The following is a 17231-nucleotide window of genomic DNA, read 5'->3' on the forward strand; positions in this document are numbered from 1 at the left end:
ATGGGTACTGCTCTCCCGATGGCTCCGGGGACGATATGGAATTAGTGTAATGTCGTATGGGTACCACTGTGGGGATGCAGGACCCCGTAGCAGGCGGGGTGGACGACACCTGTTCTACATGTCAGGCTCCCAGCAGTGCTTTCGTCTTCCATTGGGTGACTTCCAGGAAGGTTCAAGTGCGCCACGGAAGTGGAGGCACCGTCAGCTCCCCACCTCCATTCTTTCAAACCTCAGACAGATGACCAGGTTGATCGGCCCCTAAAGGGCAGGAACTGTATCTCACTCGTCTTTTACCTCTCAGAACCCAGCACAGAACAAACAACCAGTAAAGGCGAGAAGGGACTTCTGCCCGAGTGAGAGGTGGCGGGTGGCGAGGACCAAGCTGTGACAGAAAAGGGAGCGAGGATGCCCAGCACCCAGGGGCATGACCCCTCGGCCTCAGGCTTAAATACCCTGGTTCTTAACCTCTGAAAACCACACTCCAGAAACAGCCTTTGGCTTAAGCATGTATTGATACCAAAGCAGCATGTAAGGTAGGGTTCAGCCTGCTCTCCCAGCCCACTGACTCCTAACACGGTTCTTCCTTGACAGATGCCCTTGCCGCCTCTTCCCTGGGCCCCCGGCTTGTCCCCGGTTGAAATCCTGTGTCGCGTAGCTCTGAGTAGAAGTCAACTCCCTCGGAGACGGAGCGGATGGGCTGGGGGTGGTGCGGGGGGCAGCCGGTCACAGGGCCCCCCAGCTGGGCTGCGCCCGCCGGCTGCTGCAGGAAGCACTGGTGGTGGTGCGGCAGGCAGCGCGGGGGGCCCTTGAAGCTTTTACTGTGCTTGCACTTGAACTCCAGCACCAGCCTGGTGTAGGTGTTGAAGGTGGTGACTGCTGATGCCATGCAGCAGGTGAAGGAAACCCAGGCTGTGCTAGGGACAGACAGACAGACGATGGAAAGTGAGACTGACATTCTTAGGGGTTTGAAAGAAAAACACTGATTCCTTCCTACTCATCAACTAGGCTGATGCCTCTTAGGGATTTGGGGACCCGAGGGCACTGCCTTCCACCACGTTGCAGGTAGAGAGCTGCGGGCAAGAAGACCTCATTTGGTCTGTCTTAGGGCAAGTTCTGAATGTTTTGTAGTAAAAGACAAGGACTCATAGAATGTTCAGGCCAGACTAGGCATTGAACAGCTTCGTTTTCACTGAATTGTAGTTGTGCCGTGTTCTTTTATACCTGGTGTGCCTATTTTGTGCGTGTGTGTGTGTGTACATGTGTGTATACAGTTTTTTCGGCTACTTGTTTCCGAAGCTGCAGTTACCCTTACCCTAACCCTCACATAATCTCCAAGGTTCCACAGACCCGTAGCTCCACTGTACACAGTGGACATAGCCCAGTGCACTGCCTCCCTGCTTCCCTGGCCACACACACACCCCCTCCCTGCCAAAGATTTCGCTCCACTCAGATGCCTCTTCCATCTTCCTTTGTTTTGAGCTTAGCAGTCTTAGGGTCTACAAGGTTGAAGGTCATTCAGAAAACCTTTACTACACACCTGGAGGTATTATTATTGGTTGTGCTAGTGGAATTTGCACATGGAAACAATGTGGTTCTTGGCTCAAGGGGGTTTATAAAGGATGGAAGAGATGCTGGAGATGAAAAGAAGTTGGATGGATTCAACAAAGGAAAACAAGTCACCAGGCAACTGTATCAGTCACACTCCTAAAAGCTTGGAAGGTCAACCCCCTAAGTCTCCCACGATTGCAGGAAGCCTGGGAGACCAGGAGCTGTGGAGGTCGGGGAGGGATTTCACGAGGCCAATGATGGTCAAGGCCGCGAGCTGCTGCTGCGTGTTCCCGTCTGCTGCCTCTGACAGCCAGGATGCCTCTGATGGGAGTGCTGAAGTCTGAGCCCTGCAGTTGTAATGCCACGAATGGCTTGAAAATGGACAAAGGGTAGGAAAGAATGGGTCTGGAAAATGAGACGAACTGATGTGGTGGCTGGTGGAGTGATCCAAGACCCCTGAATCAAACAGCACATCTTACACCATGAGAAAAGGAGATGGGATCTCGTGCCAGACGTATTGTAGGTTTCCGATTGCCTCTTCAGCCCGGAAGCTCGAGCCCAGGGCTGTCTTCCCAGCTTGCAAGGTGCTCGGCACTTAGCCCAGACAGCTCTTGGAAGTCCACATCAGCCTCTGTGCCGTGCACGGGGTGTTCCCCAGGGGAGGTGGTGAGGAACTCAGACTAAGATGTTTTCCTTGAGTGTGTGTCACGGTTGCTGCTTCCCTCTTTCTATAAGAAATTGAAACTAACTGACCCCCTGGTTCTTTAAGGGTTCATGAAGGACCAGGAGGGGAAGTAAGTTTCATTTCTAACACAGTCTGGTGGAGTGAGAATGGAGGAAGGAAGAAGTTACTCTTTGTTACAGGAGGAGTGAGCCATTCCCAGGAATGGAATTCAATCCACATTTCAAGGCTCATTCTTCATTTCTCTGCCTCCCAATACCTGGGAACATAAAATCTATAAAATGGAGAGCATCACTTCCATAAGCCAGACAAAATCATTTCCCAAGGGCAGCACACATATCAGGTGGAGAAGCGGTTTGGGCTTTATCAGCAGAAACGCTGCACAAAGCCCTCACAAAAGAAGCCAGAAGAATCCACTCTACCTCCTCAGAAGGTGGGGAAAGAATGGGTGTGGCCTGATGGTCCTGCCCTCTGTGTGGCTGACAGGCTTCTAGGATGAGGGAGGAAGAGAAGGCACAAGGACACAGAGCAAGCATCCTGTTGCAGGTAGCCAGTTGCATGAAGGTGGATTGGGAAAGGGGAGAAAAGCTGAGGAGATGGTGAGCACTTACTAGAAGGCCCAGCCATACTTCCAAGCATGGGGCCTCCAGTCTTCTGGACCCAAATTGGCTGTTGCCTGGAAGACTTGTGAGTACATCATATGGCCCACCATCCCCAGGAGGCCTACAAAGGAAACAGGAAGGCAGCATCCTTAGAGAAAGGCTGGCAGTGGCATCTACAGGGAAAATGATCTTGGAGCAACCTTCTCAATTGGCATCAGGTACAACATATGTCAAGATGTTCCATTACCCATATGACCCCACATCTCCAGGGGGACAACTCTGCAATAGGGGGGCTTCTCCCTGAAGGTGGGTTTGCAATAGGTTCCCCAGACGTTAGGTTGCAAGCTGTGGGAAAGTTTCTGAGTCAGTGCTGCACCCAGGGCTCCTGCTCGCTTTCCTTGTTCCCACTCACACCCCTAACATGACCTTCAGCGTCTACGTGCATCTCTCAGTTTATCCACCAGAGTCTGCAGAAGCTGTGTGTACATCATGACCAAAAAGTAAAACCAAACTGTAATGAGAAAACTTGCAAATAAAAAGAACCTAGAGAGAAATCAGTTTGCAAGGTCTGTGATGATCGAATATAAAATCTCACAGGTTATTTCCATTTAAAACAGACGACACCTGTGATGTATCTCCTGGTGCCCTTCTTTGGGCTCCTCCTTCCTCCCCTTAGGACAGAGACTCCAGCCTCGTGGCTCGTGCTTCAAAGGCAGCAGAGGACACCCCTCGTCCAGCCCTGGAGATGCTCACCTGACAAGACGGAGGATACAGCTGCAAAGGCGCTCAGCTTGAGCCCGCAGCCCGGGTTCCCCGTGAATAGCAAGTCCGTCAGTAGCAGGAGGAAGCTGATGAGTTCAAGTCCGATGTAGGCGAACTGGGCTCCCAGTGATAACCAGAGGATCTCTGTCAGAAACCAGAGGAAGATTAACCCTCACCCTGACAGTTAGATGACTGAACCAGCAGTGAACAGATGATGCCCGTGAAAAGTGGAGAGCCTCATAGCACCAGAGGAGAAGACAAAGGGAAAGCAGCTGGGACAGCCCTTGAACTGGGGCTCTTGGCTATCACCCCACAGCTCTCACTCTGCCCAGCACCCGGAGATGTAGTCAAGGCACGTGATTGCCTGTGAATACTCTTAGGGAGATTGGAGAAGAAATCATCCAATGTTCACACAATCTTGCAGGGAACATCACTTTGTTATTTGTCATTTTTGCTTTTTTTTTTTAATTGAATTTTGAAACAATCCATTTTCTTTTCTTTCTCCGTCCTTCCCTCCCCGCTCTCCTTGACTCCCTTCCTTCTATGTTACCAAAAAAATTATTGAGGGGGAAGAAAAAAGGAAAAACCCGAGCTTTTCCCAGGGTTACTTAGCAACAGGACAAGGTTGGAGCTGTTGGTGGATTTCTGTTTGTGAACGTTATTTGTCCCCGCAGTTCCTTTTTTGCATCCCTGAGTATGAGTGAGAGTCAGCCTAGAAGGAGTCTGTGTCCCTCTGTGAGGCTCAGAAGAAGAGGAAAGCAGGAGATCCCAGTACAGTTTAGATCCCAACTCAATGGCAACTAAATTTGTTATCAAACCCACATACTTGCCACAAGCCCCAAGGGAGGATGGGAGAGGAAAGCCTTCTCCATCAACCGCTTCCCTCCAAATCGGAGAGTGGGGTGACGTGAGCCTTGCAACGTGGCAAATTCCAGTAGTCCTTTCTCACCTCTCTCGGTTGGTGGTGTGAGTTCAAGGAAGCTTCGACACCTCTCCCCTGAAACAGACAAAGGGCAAGGTCACGAGGTGCTACTTGGGATGAGGGATGAAGACCTCCCCAGATCCCATCGCAGGTGCCTCTCCATCTGCCCCACCCAGGCCTGCCCAGCAGTTGGGAGGCCGGCGACCCATGTCTCTTCGCAAGCAGGGAAGAATGCATGGATGGATGAACAAAATGGCAAAAGTCAACCAAGATGAATTTCTCTCTCAGGTCCTGATGATGAAGAGGACATTTCCCTGAGAGTTACACCTGGGGATGTCCCTAGCATTCACCAGCACCTTTGGCGGCTGCTGTACCACTGGCCCAAGTGGTTCTGAATTGCTTCTGGGTCTGGAGTTGAAGTAGTGCTAAGTTGCATGATAATGACTTAAAAATGTAAATACACTCGAATTTATAATCCTCTCTCTTCTCTTTAGCCCAAATCGGGAGAAGCAGCAGGTTGCAAATTGTACGTGTTTCTGGGCTTTAGAGAAACTTCATGACCAGGGGATCTTTGAATGCTCTGAGCAGGGAGGAGGAGGTGTCCTCAGCCCGACCACCCCCTGCTCAAGGACGACCCTGAGCTGATGTGCCCACACAGTGTCCGCTTTGTGAGCGGCCGCGGACCTGGGAGGGTCTGTCTGCAGCTCCTCCAGGGCGAACTTCCACCACCTAGTTGTCCCCTCTGAGCTCTCTACATTTTCAATGGTAACAATAATATTCAGAAAGAGAAAACCCTTTTGGGGGCTTTAAAGACGATCTACTCTGATCCTTTCCTCTAGCAAATGAGGAAATCGAAGCCCGAAGGAATGAAGTTGTTCCTATAAGGTCACAGCTGGGCAAAGCCCAGGCTTTTTCTATAAAATTCTCCTTGCTTTGTCTCTAAACGGCAACTTGAGCTAGCGGGAATGGAAAGTCCTTTTAGAAGTCTAAATGAAACCCTTTCAGGGTAATGCTATTTTAAACCAGAGAGTCTATTAGACGATCAGGAGGTGAAATGTCAGATGGACTTTGGACCTTATTACGAGGGAGTCTGATGGGGAAGGGACACAGTGCAGGGGGACGGGGATGCTGAGGCTGGGGTGAGTCCAGGGGGTGAGAGTGAGGGCTATACACGTCTCACTATGTTTTTTTGCCTACATGAGATCCCAAGGGCAGGGGGTTGGGGGTGGGGGTAAGAAATCAGGCATCTGGGGTGAGGCGGTTACCTGGTTCTTCCACAGTTTCCTCACAGGATAGCCACATGCCGCTGCGGAAGGCATGGAAGGTGAAGCGGTCATCCCCAGCCTCCCAGCTGTATTGCACCACCTCCTGGGGTGATGAGTTGGTGCTGCCCCCATCCAAGGGCAGTGGCATGTCAAAGCACTTGGCTGCCAGACCTTTCCCGCACAGGGGCTTGGGCACCTTCTGTGTGCCCACAAACCAGTAGTTGCTGAGCAGGGATGCTGTGGAGAGGCTGAGTGATAGCACGCTGAGGAGGGCAGATAGGCATGTCCGTTGGTCAGAGAAGCCCTTCGGGAGTTCCATCTGTAACAGACAAACACAAGCAGAGCGCCTGAATTCGGAGCCTCCTCGGAGATCCCGACGCCCTTCCACGAGCCCCTAAGCTCTGGGCCACTTTCCTCCAACGTGATGAGCACAACCAGCCCTCGGAGTTTTCTCCAAGTAGCCGTGGGGAAGCTCGGCTCCAGGAGTGGCCCAGAATAGGCACCTCAGCGATGATGTTGATTTAAGCTGGACCTTATTACATTAAAACGCTTATCGAGGATAATCTTGATAAGCATCAGATAATAACCTCAGTCGGAATGTTAGTAAGCCACTGAGCTAGTCTGGATCTGGATGAGAAGAAGAATTGGGAGCATTCCAAATGCTCCTGCTGGTATTTTTTGCTTTTTTCTTCATTGGAAGGTAGCAGCACTGACGTACGGAGGTATTTGTTACTGGAACAATGTAAAGATTTGGTGTCCACCTCTCTGCATTCTTCAGAGAGGAGTGAAGGGGAATATATCCTATCAACGAATGTTAAGTGGGTCACCCTGGGTGGAGCAGATAGAGTAACTGGGGCCTTGAGGATACAAGACGGCAGTGGACCAACTGGGGTGCAGGGATGCTGCAGCCCTTGGAGAGGAGGTGGAGCTGTGGGTTCTAAGAGAGGTGGCCATCTGGTCCAGCTTTCATTCCCTGCCCCTGAGATGATAGAATCTAAAATATGAGGAGGCTGCATTGTGCCCATGGGGCCTGGACACCGAGTGCTGTGGTCATGGAGTCACAGGGAGGGTGCCCTTGGCAGGTGGAGAGGGAACCTGGAGGGGTGGCCCCAGAGCCTGATGCACCAGCAATGCCTGACTCCTTGCCGAGGAGGAGGGGGGACACAGTGTGTGGCAGCAGATGAACGTGACCGGTGTGGCTCTGGCTGCAGCTCCTGACCTCATCATTTTTAGCCTAAGACAAGAGGAGGGCAAGCTGAAAATGTTCAATATTGGATGTTTCGACTTCGGTGAGTGGTGGCTTGGAGCCAGATTTAATCTGATTTGGAAAAATAAATCTGACAGGTCTCATGCTGTGCATTACGGAGCAGTTTGTGCCATTACATTAATAGACACTGAACGAAGAAGCAGCCCGCAATCAGTTGCTGACAGACACTTCTTAAAGTAAAACATCTTGAGCCTTCCAGGGGATCCCTTGTATCAGAATTAATCAGACCCAAATCTGCTTAGCTTAAGAGATAGAAATAAGACCATAGCTAAATGAGGCAGGCCCATAAATCTGCCTCTCTCGTCATCCCCAGCTTAACGTTCTCCACATTAAATAGGGACTTTATCTTAGAAACATAATGGTTTGTTCTTCAGAATTTCCAGGGACTAAAACAATGCATACCACAGACAAAGTGCAGGGTTTTTTTTTTTTTAATGGCAATAAAAAAAAAAATAGCAGATTCATATGTATATAGACGCCAATAAACAAAACATATGATAAAGCAGCTTCTGAAAAGCAATTTGCTAACATGATTTTTTTTTAAGCCTTCAACAAATTAAGACCACCAAGAATTGTCAGTTCATGTAAGACTCTGGGTGACCTCAGTAAGGATGCAAAAGCCAAGGCATCTATCTGGAAGCATCTATCTATTGCCAGATATGGAAGTCATATGTTGCCCCTTCCCCTGCAAAAAGAATGTTTTCATCCTGTTTTTAGTTATGAAAATCCTATTGGTTTTTGTCATTGTTCTGTTCTGTGAGTTAGTTATCCTTTATTTTTATATCCATTGCTTGAATAGGAAATGGACTTGTGGGTAAAATATCTTCATCAATCATTCTGCACAAAGATTGAACTAAGGATTTAGGCAATTCTACATTTCCAGCAACTTTTTTTTTCAATCACATATGACTTGGAAATTTGTCTACTATCACATCATGTCAGGGTCGCCCTCAAGCCATTTCAAGTTAGACGTATGTGTAAGTTATTCTTCAGGTTACTCAGAAATAAGAATAATGAACTCCCACACCATGGCACAGCCACTTTGTAGCAGCCCTAAGGTGATAACCAGTTGAAGAGGTGATTTGAGAAGCCAAGAATGAAAAGGAGCTTGGAATGAGGCACAGAGGCTGTTTCCAGAAGGAGCGTCCACTAAGGACAGATCTCAGGAAACTCATTCAAGACTCATCTTGAGGGCTGTGGGGATAGCTCAGTGATAGAGCACATGCTTAGCATGCAGGAGGTCCTGGGTTCAATCCCCAGTATTTCCATTAAAAAAATTAAAACACTATAAAAATTATTTTAAAGAAAAGAATCATCTTGATAATTGAATGAGAATTCATTCAAGAGCCTTTTCAAGAACTATCTCCAACACCCACAGTGCCAAGCCCTTCCGCACATGTATTACTCCTCCCCCCCAAAATGCCTTTTCTCCCCAGGATTCAGGTACTTCCTGAATTGAAGAACAATCTAATCTGGCAATGGTTTCCTGAAGGTGATCACAAAGAAGTAGCAGCCACAAGAAAAGCTCTATTTTTGCACGTGCTGACAAGCCCCAAGCCAATGTGACTCTACCGTCTAGAAAACGGACAGAGTGTGGCTTCCCTGACACAGGCTCAGGTCACTAGGAAGTCCATAGGTGCCGAAATGTCAGTAATTTGTCCCTCAACATAGGTTAACCGAAAAACTCAGAATTAACGTAGGCTAGTAAGGACAACGCATCAATGAGATTAGCCCAGCTCCTAAAAGAATCAGGTGCACAATAGCTGCGGACTGTATGTTCTGAGCAATAAGAGAGGGAAGCCAGTTACCTTGGCCATGGTCAGTGTCTTGCAGCGTCTTGTCTGGGAGGACTGCCGTTGGCATCTGCGCCTCAAATCCCTTTGGTTCAATGTTGAAAGAAGGAAAACTGCCTTTCCACCCTTCTCCCTCCCTTCCACCCCTCCCCTTCTATCTTGTATTTTTTGGAGTGCCTCATGATTAAATGCTGCCTTGCAGGGAACTTGGGCATTTAATAATTCACAGCGCAGTCATGGCCCAGCTGTTTTGGAAGATTACACTGGAGCACTTGCCAGTGGGGATCTGGGATTAAGCACAAAGAAGCAAGGACCTGCATATGCAGAGGGAAGTTTCTTTAGAAAGTACCTGATGATTTCATTTCCATCTCACTGCCATTCCCTAGGTAACTGGTGAGAATGGACTGGGCTTGATTTTACAGCAGGCGAAATATTACAGAGTCACCATTGCTCCAAATGGTCTCATTCCCTTTAATAAACTCTTTAATCTGCAATGTCCAGGCCTCAGAAAGCCATGGATGTGAAAAGGCTTCCTGGTGCCATGGGTGGTCTCCACCCTCTAGTTAGTGTCATGAGTAAGGATGATGACAATGTCCTGAGGCCATCAGAGAGTGTTAGGTAGGGATGAGGGTGAGAATGCGGATGGAGGAGGATCAGGGAAATAAATCCCGGGGTCAGCAGTGCTATGGCGATATACCATTTCTCTCCCAATCTTCGGAATAAAAATTTTGTTTTTAAAAAAGCATTTCTAGGTAGGGAGGGCATATCTCAGTGGTAGAGTGGATGCTTAGCATGCACAATCCCCAATACCTCTATTAAAAAATAATATAATAATTTTTTAAAAAGCATTTCTAAAACTTAAAAAGAAAAACAAACCCTAATCTGGCAAATCAACAAGGGTTTGATTGCATGTTTTCTTGCCTCCAGTCCCCTAGAAGTACAAATTGTGCTTTCTGTTCTCAAAAATTGTACCAATTAATTGGGATGACGAGGAGGGAGACAATTCTGCAGCTGTTTTGATTCCCTGAACACCTGTGGACCTCATCCTCCGCAGCTGCTCTTCCTGCTTCCCGGAATGTCTTCAGTCTCTTTTCTTAGGAAATGTTTCTTTTTCTCCCTAAGAACAGTTCCCTCCTCCCTGTCCTTGTCACACCATACCTCGCGACGTGTTCTATATTCCATTCTAATTATTTGTCTAGATTGTAAAGTCCTCAGAGACCTCTCCTTTATTTGAGAGCTGTAGTTCAAAAATCTGATTGAGCAGGAGAACAATCTCTGCAGCTTTGGAAGATGTGCAGATTCCTGGGCTCCATCCTGAGCTGCCATAGTAGTTCTGGGGTGGGAGTTGGGGGCAGGAATCTGTAATTTTAGAAAGCGTTTAGCATACACCCAGGGAGAGACAATTTTGGCTTCTGGTTCTGCGTGTAAGTCACTTGGAAATTGCCACTCCGCCCTAGCAACAAGTAAAAAGCTGAATGGACCGAGAAATATAGAGCCAGGGAATTAACATACCATAAAGTAACACCTGTTTGACTCCCTCTGGCTTACTTTGAATGGAAGCCTCTCTAGCCTGCCCTGGCCTTCCCCAACCTTTTCCAGATTTCCCACCAACCAAGTCGTGGTCTTCTGCTTGCATTTGTGCAGCTGATTTAGGGAATCAAAGGCAGGGCCCCTCAGACCAGATGAATTAGTCCACATTCCAGCCAAATGAGTCTCTTTGTATCTTGCTTCTCTCACCCAGTATGTTCTCTCCTCTTAACAGCACATTTGACACATGTGGTTTATGTCCAGGCTTGACTTTTTTTTTTTTAAGGATATATATATTTGAAGTTAGTCGATTTACAATGTTGTGTAAATTTCTGGTGTACAGAATAGTGATTCATTTAAGGTGTGATTTCTGTATCACCCAAACAATCCTGTATTCATGGTGACAGAATTCCCTCTCCTTTGGGAGAAAGAAGGAATTTTGCGGTCACTCTTCGCCTTTGAATTGGCTGTCGGTTTCGAGGCTGCAGTCTTCATCTCAACGCTAGGTGGCACTATCTTGTCATATGTTTCCTCTTCAGCCACAGGCTTCCCCCATCGGTCAGCAAAGGTGGGTGGAGGTGGCTACTCCGCCCTGCATGATGGAGCGCTTTCTCCTTCCCTCGGCCTCTGCCCCACACACTCATCTATAGAACCGACCTGCGTCAGCCTGATGGAATTCAGGGCTCAGAGTGAACTCTGGGGCCATCCAGCTTTTCCCTTGAGGACATCTTGTAAGATTGTTTCCTGTGGCACATATTTTGTGGCCAGTTTTAGTTTTCAGTGACTCAATCGATCCCCAAATACTTCCCATGGGAAATACAACTCCACAGTACCCGAAAATAGTTAGCCAGTGTTTCCTGATGAGTTCCGTGCACATTTTTCAGGACTTCATCGTATCCTCCTCATTCCCTTTCCACCCCAGAACAGTGAACAATTCTTTTCCCTTCTCTCCGCTTCCACCCTTCAAATACTTGGAGACACTTCTCACATCCCGCCTGAGTCACTGTTTGGCACCGTCCTCTGCCTTTGGTTTTTATGGCCTGTGCTTATAAACTGCGCCCCCTATGCCTGAATGGCCCGAAATATGCCTTCTCCGGGCAAAGGATAGGAGGGGCAAAGTCTCAGTTGGGCTGTATGAGCAGGCCTAGAAGTGGACTTAGAGTGAATTTGTCCCCTACTTACTCTGGCCCCTTCCAAGTCCCTGTTACCTAATTTGTACTTGTCACTTTATATTATCTTTCTGAAAGAGGGCCTCCGCATTATATTCTTTCAGGCTTTCCCAAAGCCTGTATCTACCCCTTAAGATGCTGAGCATTTGGTATGCATGCTTGGCTGGCTGGCTCCTCACTGTGATCAGTTTTGAGACCCCCCTCGCTCCCCTCCCCTCCCTAAGGACCCTGGGCCACAATGTCTAATTTCCTCTTTTTGATAAAACATGAGTTTCTCTGCCTGGCCACAAAAATTGGGAACCCAGCATCCCACTCACTTCCTTTCATTGTAATTTGGACATGTTAATTTTTTTTCCTTCTCTTTCCTCTCTTAGAACAGAAAAAGTAATTGCTAGTCAATGCCACATAAATATAATTTGGTTAGGCTCTGAAGCTCATGATTCAACACAGACGGGAAGATTCCACATCTCAAAGCAATACTTAACTTTGGTGTGTTGGGCTGGATGTCCCCCACAGGAAGCAACACTTATGACATCACAGAGCCAAGGGCTGGGACTAACTTATACTTGCTGAAGTCCTCAGTCCCACCACTCTGCACTGTACAAAACCACACTTACCAGGTATGAATAAAGAGAAACTGAGTTCAGACACCCACACATACTTTGTAAATAGGAATTCCATTTGTTTCATGACTACCCTGTAGATTAGAGGTGATTACAACAGTGGGTAGGAAGGCTGAGATGTGGAGCCAGAGAAGACTGCGGCATACCACTTCCCTCAGGTCCACGCCCAGGGCTACGAAATCCAGTGGGGTTTTTTCATGTATCTTTTCTGTCATCTTCTCCCAAGAAAGGTTTGTTTGCCCTCCCTGATAGCAGTATCTCTGTCCTTCTCCCAGGAGTCAGATTTCTGACCCCGGCTGGATTAACTAACTCCTCTCTGTTACTTAGTAGACAAAAGGCTGGAATGGAGTGGAAATGCTTCGGTTGTCACTGGCTCTGATCCACACCGCCCTGTTCTCCATTCCTGCAAGTTCTACTATGTCTCTCTCATGTAACTCGTCACATGGTTTAACCTGGTTGTTGTGCTCTCTTGACTTCAAGTGTCTAGATACAGTAGCAACTGTGTTTTATTCATTGTTGATCCTCAGAGCCTAGCCTGGCCTATCATCCATGAAAGAATGAATGGAATGAATGAATGAAGTCTGTGATGGAAACCAGGCTCATGAATACAATTAGGAAGCCTATGGGTGAAGATAAGATGTGAAGGAAGAAAAGTCTCTAAATAGCCTTCAACTGTAAAGGAGATACAGTCCTCCTAATTCACATACGTAAAGGCAGTGAGAAACTAAAAAGAGGGTCTGTAGGTCTACATACCCACCCTACGCCTTTTTGCACAGATGTACCGAGTTCCATCAAACAGATTCTCTGCCAATACATTTCCTCCCACCTGTGGAAACATTCCTGCTGTTTGACGAGCAAAGCCCAGAAAACAGCAATGATCTCATGAACGAGGATTATCTTCAGTTCACAGAGACCAGGGTACAATAAGATTGCTCACAAGCCAGTGACAGATTGGAAATGTTATGTCCTTTCCCAAGCTCTGTGGTCCCCTACTGGCTCGAGCCCTTTTGGTTGACATATCTTGAACCATTCAAGATTTTGCAGCTTTAATTTCAATTTTTACTGCAATGCTCCACATTTGACTCATTCACTAATGAAGATAACCAAGCTTCACATAGGCTACTTTGACATCTGCCCCTCAGCTCTAAAATGACCGTGCTGAGTGTCCAAACATTACCACTATAGAACACTGAGCTCTGGGATTTCCTGGCTTCAGTTTAATTTCACATGTAACCATGTTTTTCGTTCACATGACCCCAGATGCTCACAGAATAGAAATGACTCTTGTCTTCCTAACATGGGTCTCAAGTTCTGGAGTTCTGGGAACAGTCCTACTTCTGCGCAGTGGGAAGGACCAAAGAAAAGAATTTGGGGACCTCTCCTCTCTGTGGCTTTTCCCTTTCCGCTTTTTAATGGAATTGTTTGAGGGCTTTTGCTAATGCAGTCATTTCCAGGAGAGGAAGCCGCCTTTCTTCCATGCCCCAAGCAGCTGGAGTGAATCAGAGGGGACAGCCACATCTGCACATCCTGTGGGGCAATCGCTCACGCGGGGGTGACGGAGCCCTCGCCCCGGGACTAGGGGTGGGTGAGGACTCTCGGGAACCGACCGGCGGGCCGGGGCCTACAGAAGTGGCCTCTAGAGGGGCCTTAGGGCCGCGGGCAGGCGGGCTGGTGGGCGGAGCTGGGCCGTTTCTATCCCGCGTGCGCCCCCTTCGTCCGTTCCAGTCCTGCCAGCGGAGCCCGAGCGCAGTGAGTCCACGCGGCCCCCCCGCGGCCCCCCTCGCTGCGCGAGTAACACTCCAGCCGGCGGTTTACTACGGCGCCCGGTCGCCTAGCAGCGGGCGCGCGTTGCCATGGCGACGCGTCGGAGCGTGTTTTGAATTGTTTGGCGACGCCCCGCCCAGCGGCCGAGCGCCAGGACGTCCCCAGTGGGTGGGGCCGGGGTTGGAGCCCTTGTGCTGCCCCGTCTTCCAGTTGGGGCGGGAACGGCGTGTCGGGGGCCCCCCCAGGTGGGGATGGCGGGGCGCCCCGGGCCGTGGCCCCAGCCAGGCTGGACGGAGGGACTTCGGAGACCCCGTCTATCCCACAAATTCCTCATCCCCGGGCCGGTGGGCCGAGGGTCGGGCGGTGCGGGGCGCCGGGGCGCCCGGCGTTTCCCCGCCCCCCATGAAGGTACGGGTCCCCGGCTCCTGCTCTGACGTAAGGCCGTGCCTTTGCCTCATTTCATGGGTCTTAGAGGCGAAACTTCGGGGCGACGAGCCCTCAGCAGGTCGGGGGGCTCGTCACTACTCCACCCACGACGGGACTAAAAGATTTTGGCCAAGTTCCCTAACCTCCCCGAGCGACTGTTTTCTCAGAGGCGCATTAGAAAGAGTTTGTCCCTCACGGTTCTGCTGTGAAGATCGAATAGGGGTGGCGTGAACCGGGAGAGGAAGGGGAACGAACCCGCACGAGTCCCCGACAGCTCGCCATTCTCTCCACAGACCTTAATCCCCGCCGGCAGCCCGAAGGAGGGGCGGCCGCTGCGCTCCCGCTCCCGCCGGGAGGAATCAGATCCCAGTGTCTGACTTGCTCAGGGTCACCAGGCTCGTAAACGTGGGGTCAGTATTGGGAACCTCCTGAGTCATGGCCAGTAAAGGGGAGGCAGGGTCACCTTAACCATCGCACAGACTGCAGGCCCGGTCGTGGAAGCGCACTTCACGGGGATATACTGGTAAACGGACTCTCCCGCATTTCCTCTGTATCGCTCCTCATAAACCAGTACTTAAAAGAGATGTAATTGTGGCTGCCCTTCCTGACGTATCCCTACCCACTACTCAAGGTTCTCCTATTTATGATCTGTTTCCTTTGGGCAGCTTCTGAACTAGGGAAGCAGGCTGAGCCCATGCTCTTGGGGGCTCTTCAGAACCACCAGCTTTTCTCTGTAGCCCCAGAAGTGTCCCTTTCTGAGAACCTGTCTTATTGTTCCTTCTGTAATCCCTAATGTCCAGCCACTGAACAGCGCACCACGTTGCTCTGTGTGTGTGTGTGATTTCTCTGGCTAGTTGTAAAGCTTCACTTTTCCCTCCTGTCAAAGGCAAGATATAGAATGAACAATATTTGATTTTTTTTTTTAAGTAACCCTTTGAGCTGAAAGTTGATAGTTCCCAACTTTCTCAAAACAGGAGGCAAGTCACTTCCAGATGTGGGTTCTACCCTAAACAAGCCAAGACATCTTTGCTGGCTGTGAGGATCTTCCTGAGTCTGGAAGGATCTCTACAGATGCTCCCAGATTCTCTGAGACCAGAAAGAGCCTAGGGTTATGCTGGCCTTAGTTCCAGCAGATTTCCAACTGGAGCTGGCTTTCAGGAGGACCATGGGGCTGCCTCAGCCACTCTCAGTTCACTAGAGTGATACATGTCCTCATTGCTGCCACCACCACTGGGCTTTCTACCAGGAACCAGACTTTGTAACAGGAATCATACAGATGGAGAGGACAAAAGAAGATCTAGAGGACACTAAGCTGCTAGAGGACCTGAGAGCAGAGAGGAAAAGTAAGATGAGGCAAAGGAGGAAAAAATGGAAGTTTTAATGGAAGATGATGAAAAAACAAGAAGCCAAGGTAGGAACATCACCGGGTTTATCAGTCAGACCTGGGCTTGAGTAACACATTTTTATTCCATTTCAGATAATCCTATGGTATGTTCTCAAGCTCCTTACCTTTGGTATGTGAAATAAACTGATGAATTTGTATAACCCATATTACAAATCTAAATGCACCTGAGATAGTCATGAGATTTCAAAAACCAAGGTACCTACCTTCTGGGTGAGACAAACATTTTGAGCTAGTTGATAGGAATTGCTCATTCACTTTTGAAGTTCTCAGGCAAAGGTGTTTCAGTGTCTCTTCTGCTCTGTCTTAATCGGTTGCGTGGAATGGGTGTCTGTTGTAAAGACGAGTCAGGGCCCCTCTTGCCAGCAGAGGGGTCAGGTGGTGTAAGGTGGGCTGGAGAGGATGGAGAGGATGTCTTGCTGCTTGGACACCTGTGTAGGTGGGTCTGGCTGACACAGGAGGCTGCCTCTGTGACATCACAGTGGTGGGCTGGGGACTCCCTGATGCTCCCCCAGTCTCCTCCCCCCACCCTCAGAAGGATGGGGCCATGCTGGGGTACCTCCTGGAGGCCTGGATGTCTTCTGCGTCATCTGGATCAGTGCCTCTCTTACTGTGCAGAGAAATTACCTGAGCATCTGATGATAAACCATCAGATCCTGAAGGTCAGGGATATTTCCCATGTGATGCTGACCAGACCACGCAGGGTTGTAAGACCCTAGACCAGTGCTGTCAAAGAAAAATGTGACATGAACCACAGACATAATTTAAAATTTTCTAGAAGCCACATTAGAAAAAGTAAAATGGACACACTGTAATACAACAATGATATCTTATGCAGTGCTATCCATCGTTAAGGTAAAATACAGTCCCTCCCCCAAACAATAAAGTTGGGTTCAATGGAAGAATAATTTACCCTGCTTCCATTTTTAAATTTTAAATGAAAATGAAATAAAATTAGAGATTCAGTGCCTCAGCTACACTCGCCATCTTAGAGGGCCCAGGAGCCGCATGTGGCTGCTGGACAGCACAGCTCTAGACCATTCCCAGAAAAGGGAGTGATCTGCGGAAATTGCCACTCCAGAGGCCTGCATCTGGCAACGTAGTAGATGTTCGCTAATATTATTTCAATAAGCACTTAAGAGGATTTGGGGGCTGTTAACACTAAGACATAACTCTGAGGCTTGAAAAGAGTTTTCCAACTGAGGGTCTCGCTGGGGGCTTTCTGCCCCATGAAACAGCACGCTCAGCCCACCTGTAAGCTTTTTTTTTTTTAATTTATTTTTATTGAAGTATAGTTGATTTACAAGGTTGTGTTAGTTTCAGGTGTACAGCAAAGTGATTCGTTATTCAGTTATATATATATTCTTTTTCAGATAATTTTCATTATAGGTTATTACAAGCTACTGAATATAGTTCCCCATGCTAGACAGCAGGTCCTTGTGGTTTGTCCATGTTATATATAGTAGTGTGTATCTGTTA

The 17231-nt window shown here is 48.7% G+C and overlaps 1 protein-coding gene and 1 long non-coding RNA gene across 6 annotated transcripts in view; one reads left to right on the forward strand and one right to left on the reverse strand.

The window, feature by feature from the left end:
* Positions 1 to 141: 141 nt before the first annotated feature.
* On the reverse strand, positions 142 to 16168 carry GSG1 (germ cell associated 1). Of its 4 annotated transcripts, XM_074357399.1 has the most exons (7): positions 15959 to 16168; positions 5776 to 6100; positions 4873 to 5004; positions 4544 to 4591; positions 3586 to 3738; positions 2842 to 2953; positions 142 to 914 (listed from the first exon to the last, which is right to left on the reverse strand). In XM_074357399.1, exons 1-7 carry the CDS (start codon positions 16004 to 16006, stop codon positions 569 to 571), a joined length of 1164 nt encoding a protein of 387 aa, XP_074213500.1. In that variant the 5' UTR covers positions 16007 to 16168; the 3' UTR covers positions 142 to 568. The 4 variants fall into 4 exon arrangements, with proteins under 4 accessions (XP_074213500.1, XP_074213499.1, XP_074213497.1 ...); XM_074357398.1 differs by lacking the exon at positions 4873 to 5004 and having other exon boundaries at positions 5782 to 6100; XM_074357396.1 differs by lacking the exon at positions 4873 to 5004 and having other exon boundaries at positions 4421 to 4591; positions 5782 to 6100.
* LOC123614449 (uncharacterized) overlaps positions 14742 to 17231 on the forward strand; it is a 74307-nt gene continuing 71817 nt past the window's right edge. For both annotated transcript variants that reach the window (XR_012503988.1, XR_012503987.1), the window contains exons 1-2: positions 14742 to 14873; positions 15325 to 15761. This is a non-coding gene — a long non-coding RNA (uncharacterized LOC123614449). The remainder of the gene's footprint in view (positions 14874 to 15324; positions 15762 to 17231) is intronic.

The sequence above is a fragment of the Camelus bactrianus genome, chromosome 34, assembly GCF_048773025.1.
Source record: "Camelus bactrianus isolate YW-2024 breed Bactrian camel chromosome 34, ASM4877302v1, whole genome shotgun sequence".
Classification (NCBI taxonomy): domain Eukaryota; kingdom Metazoa; phylum Chordata; class Mammalia; order Artiodactyla; family Camelidae; genus Camelus; species Camelus bactrianus.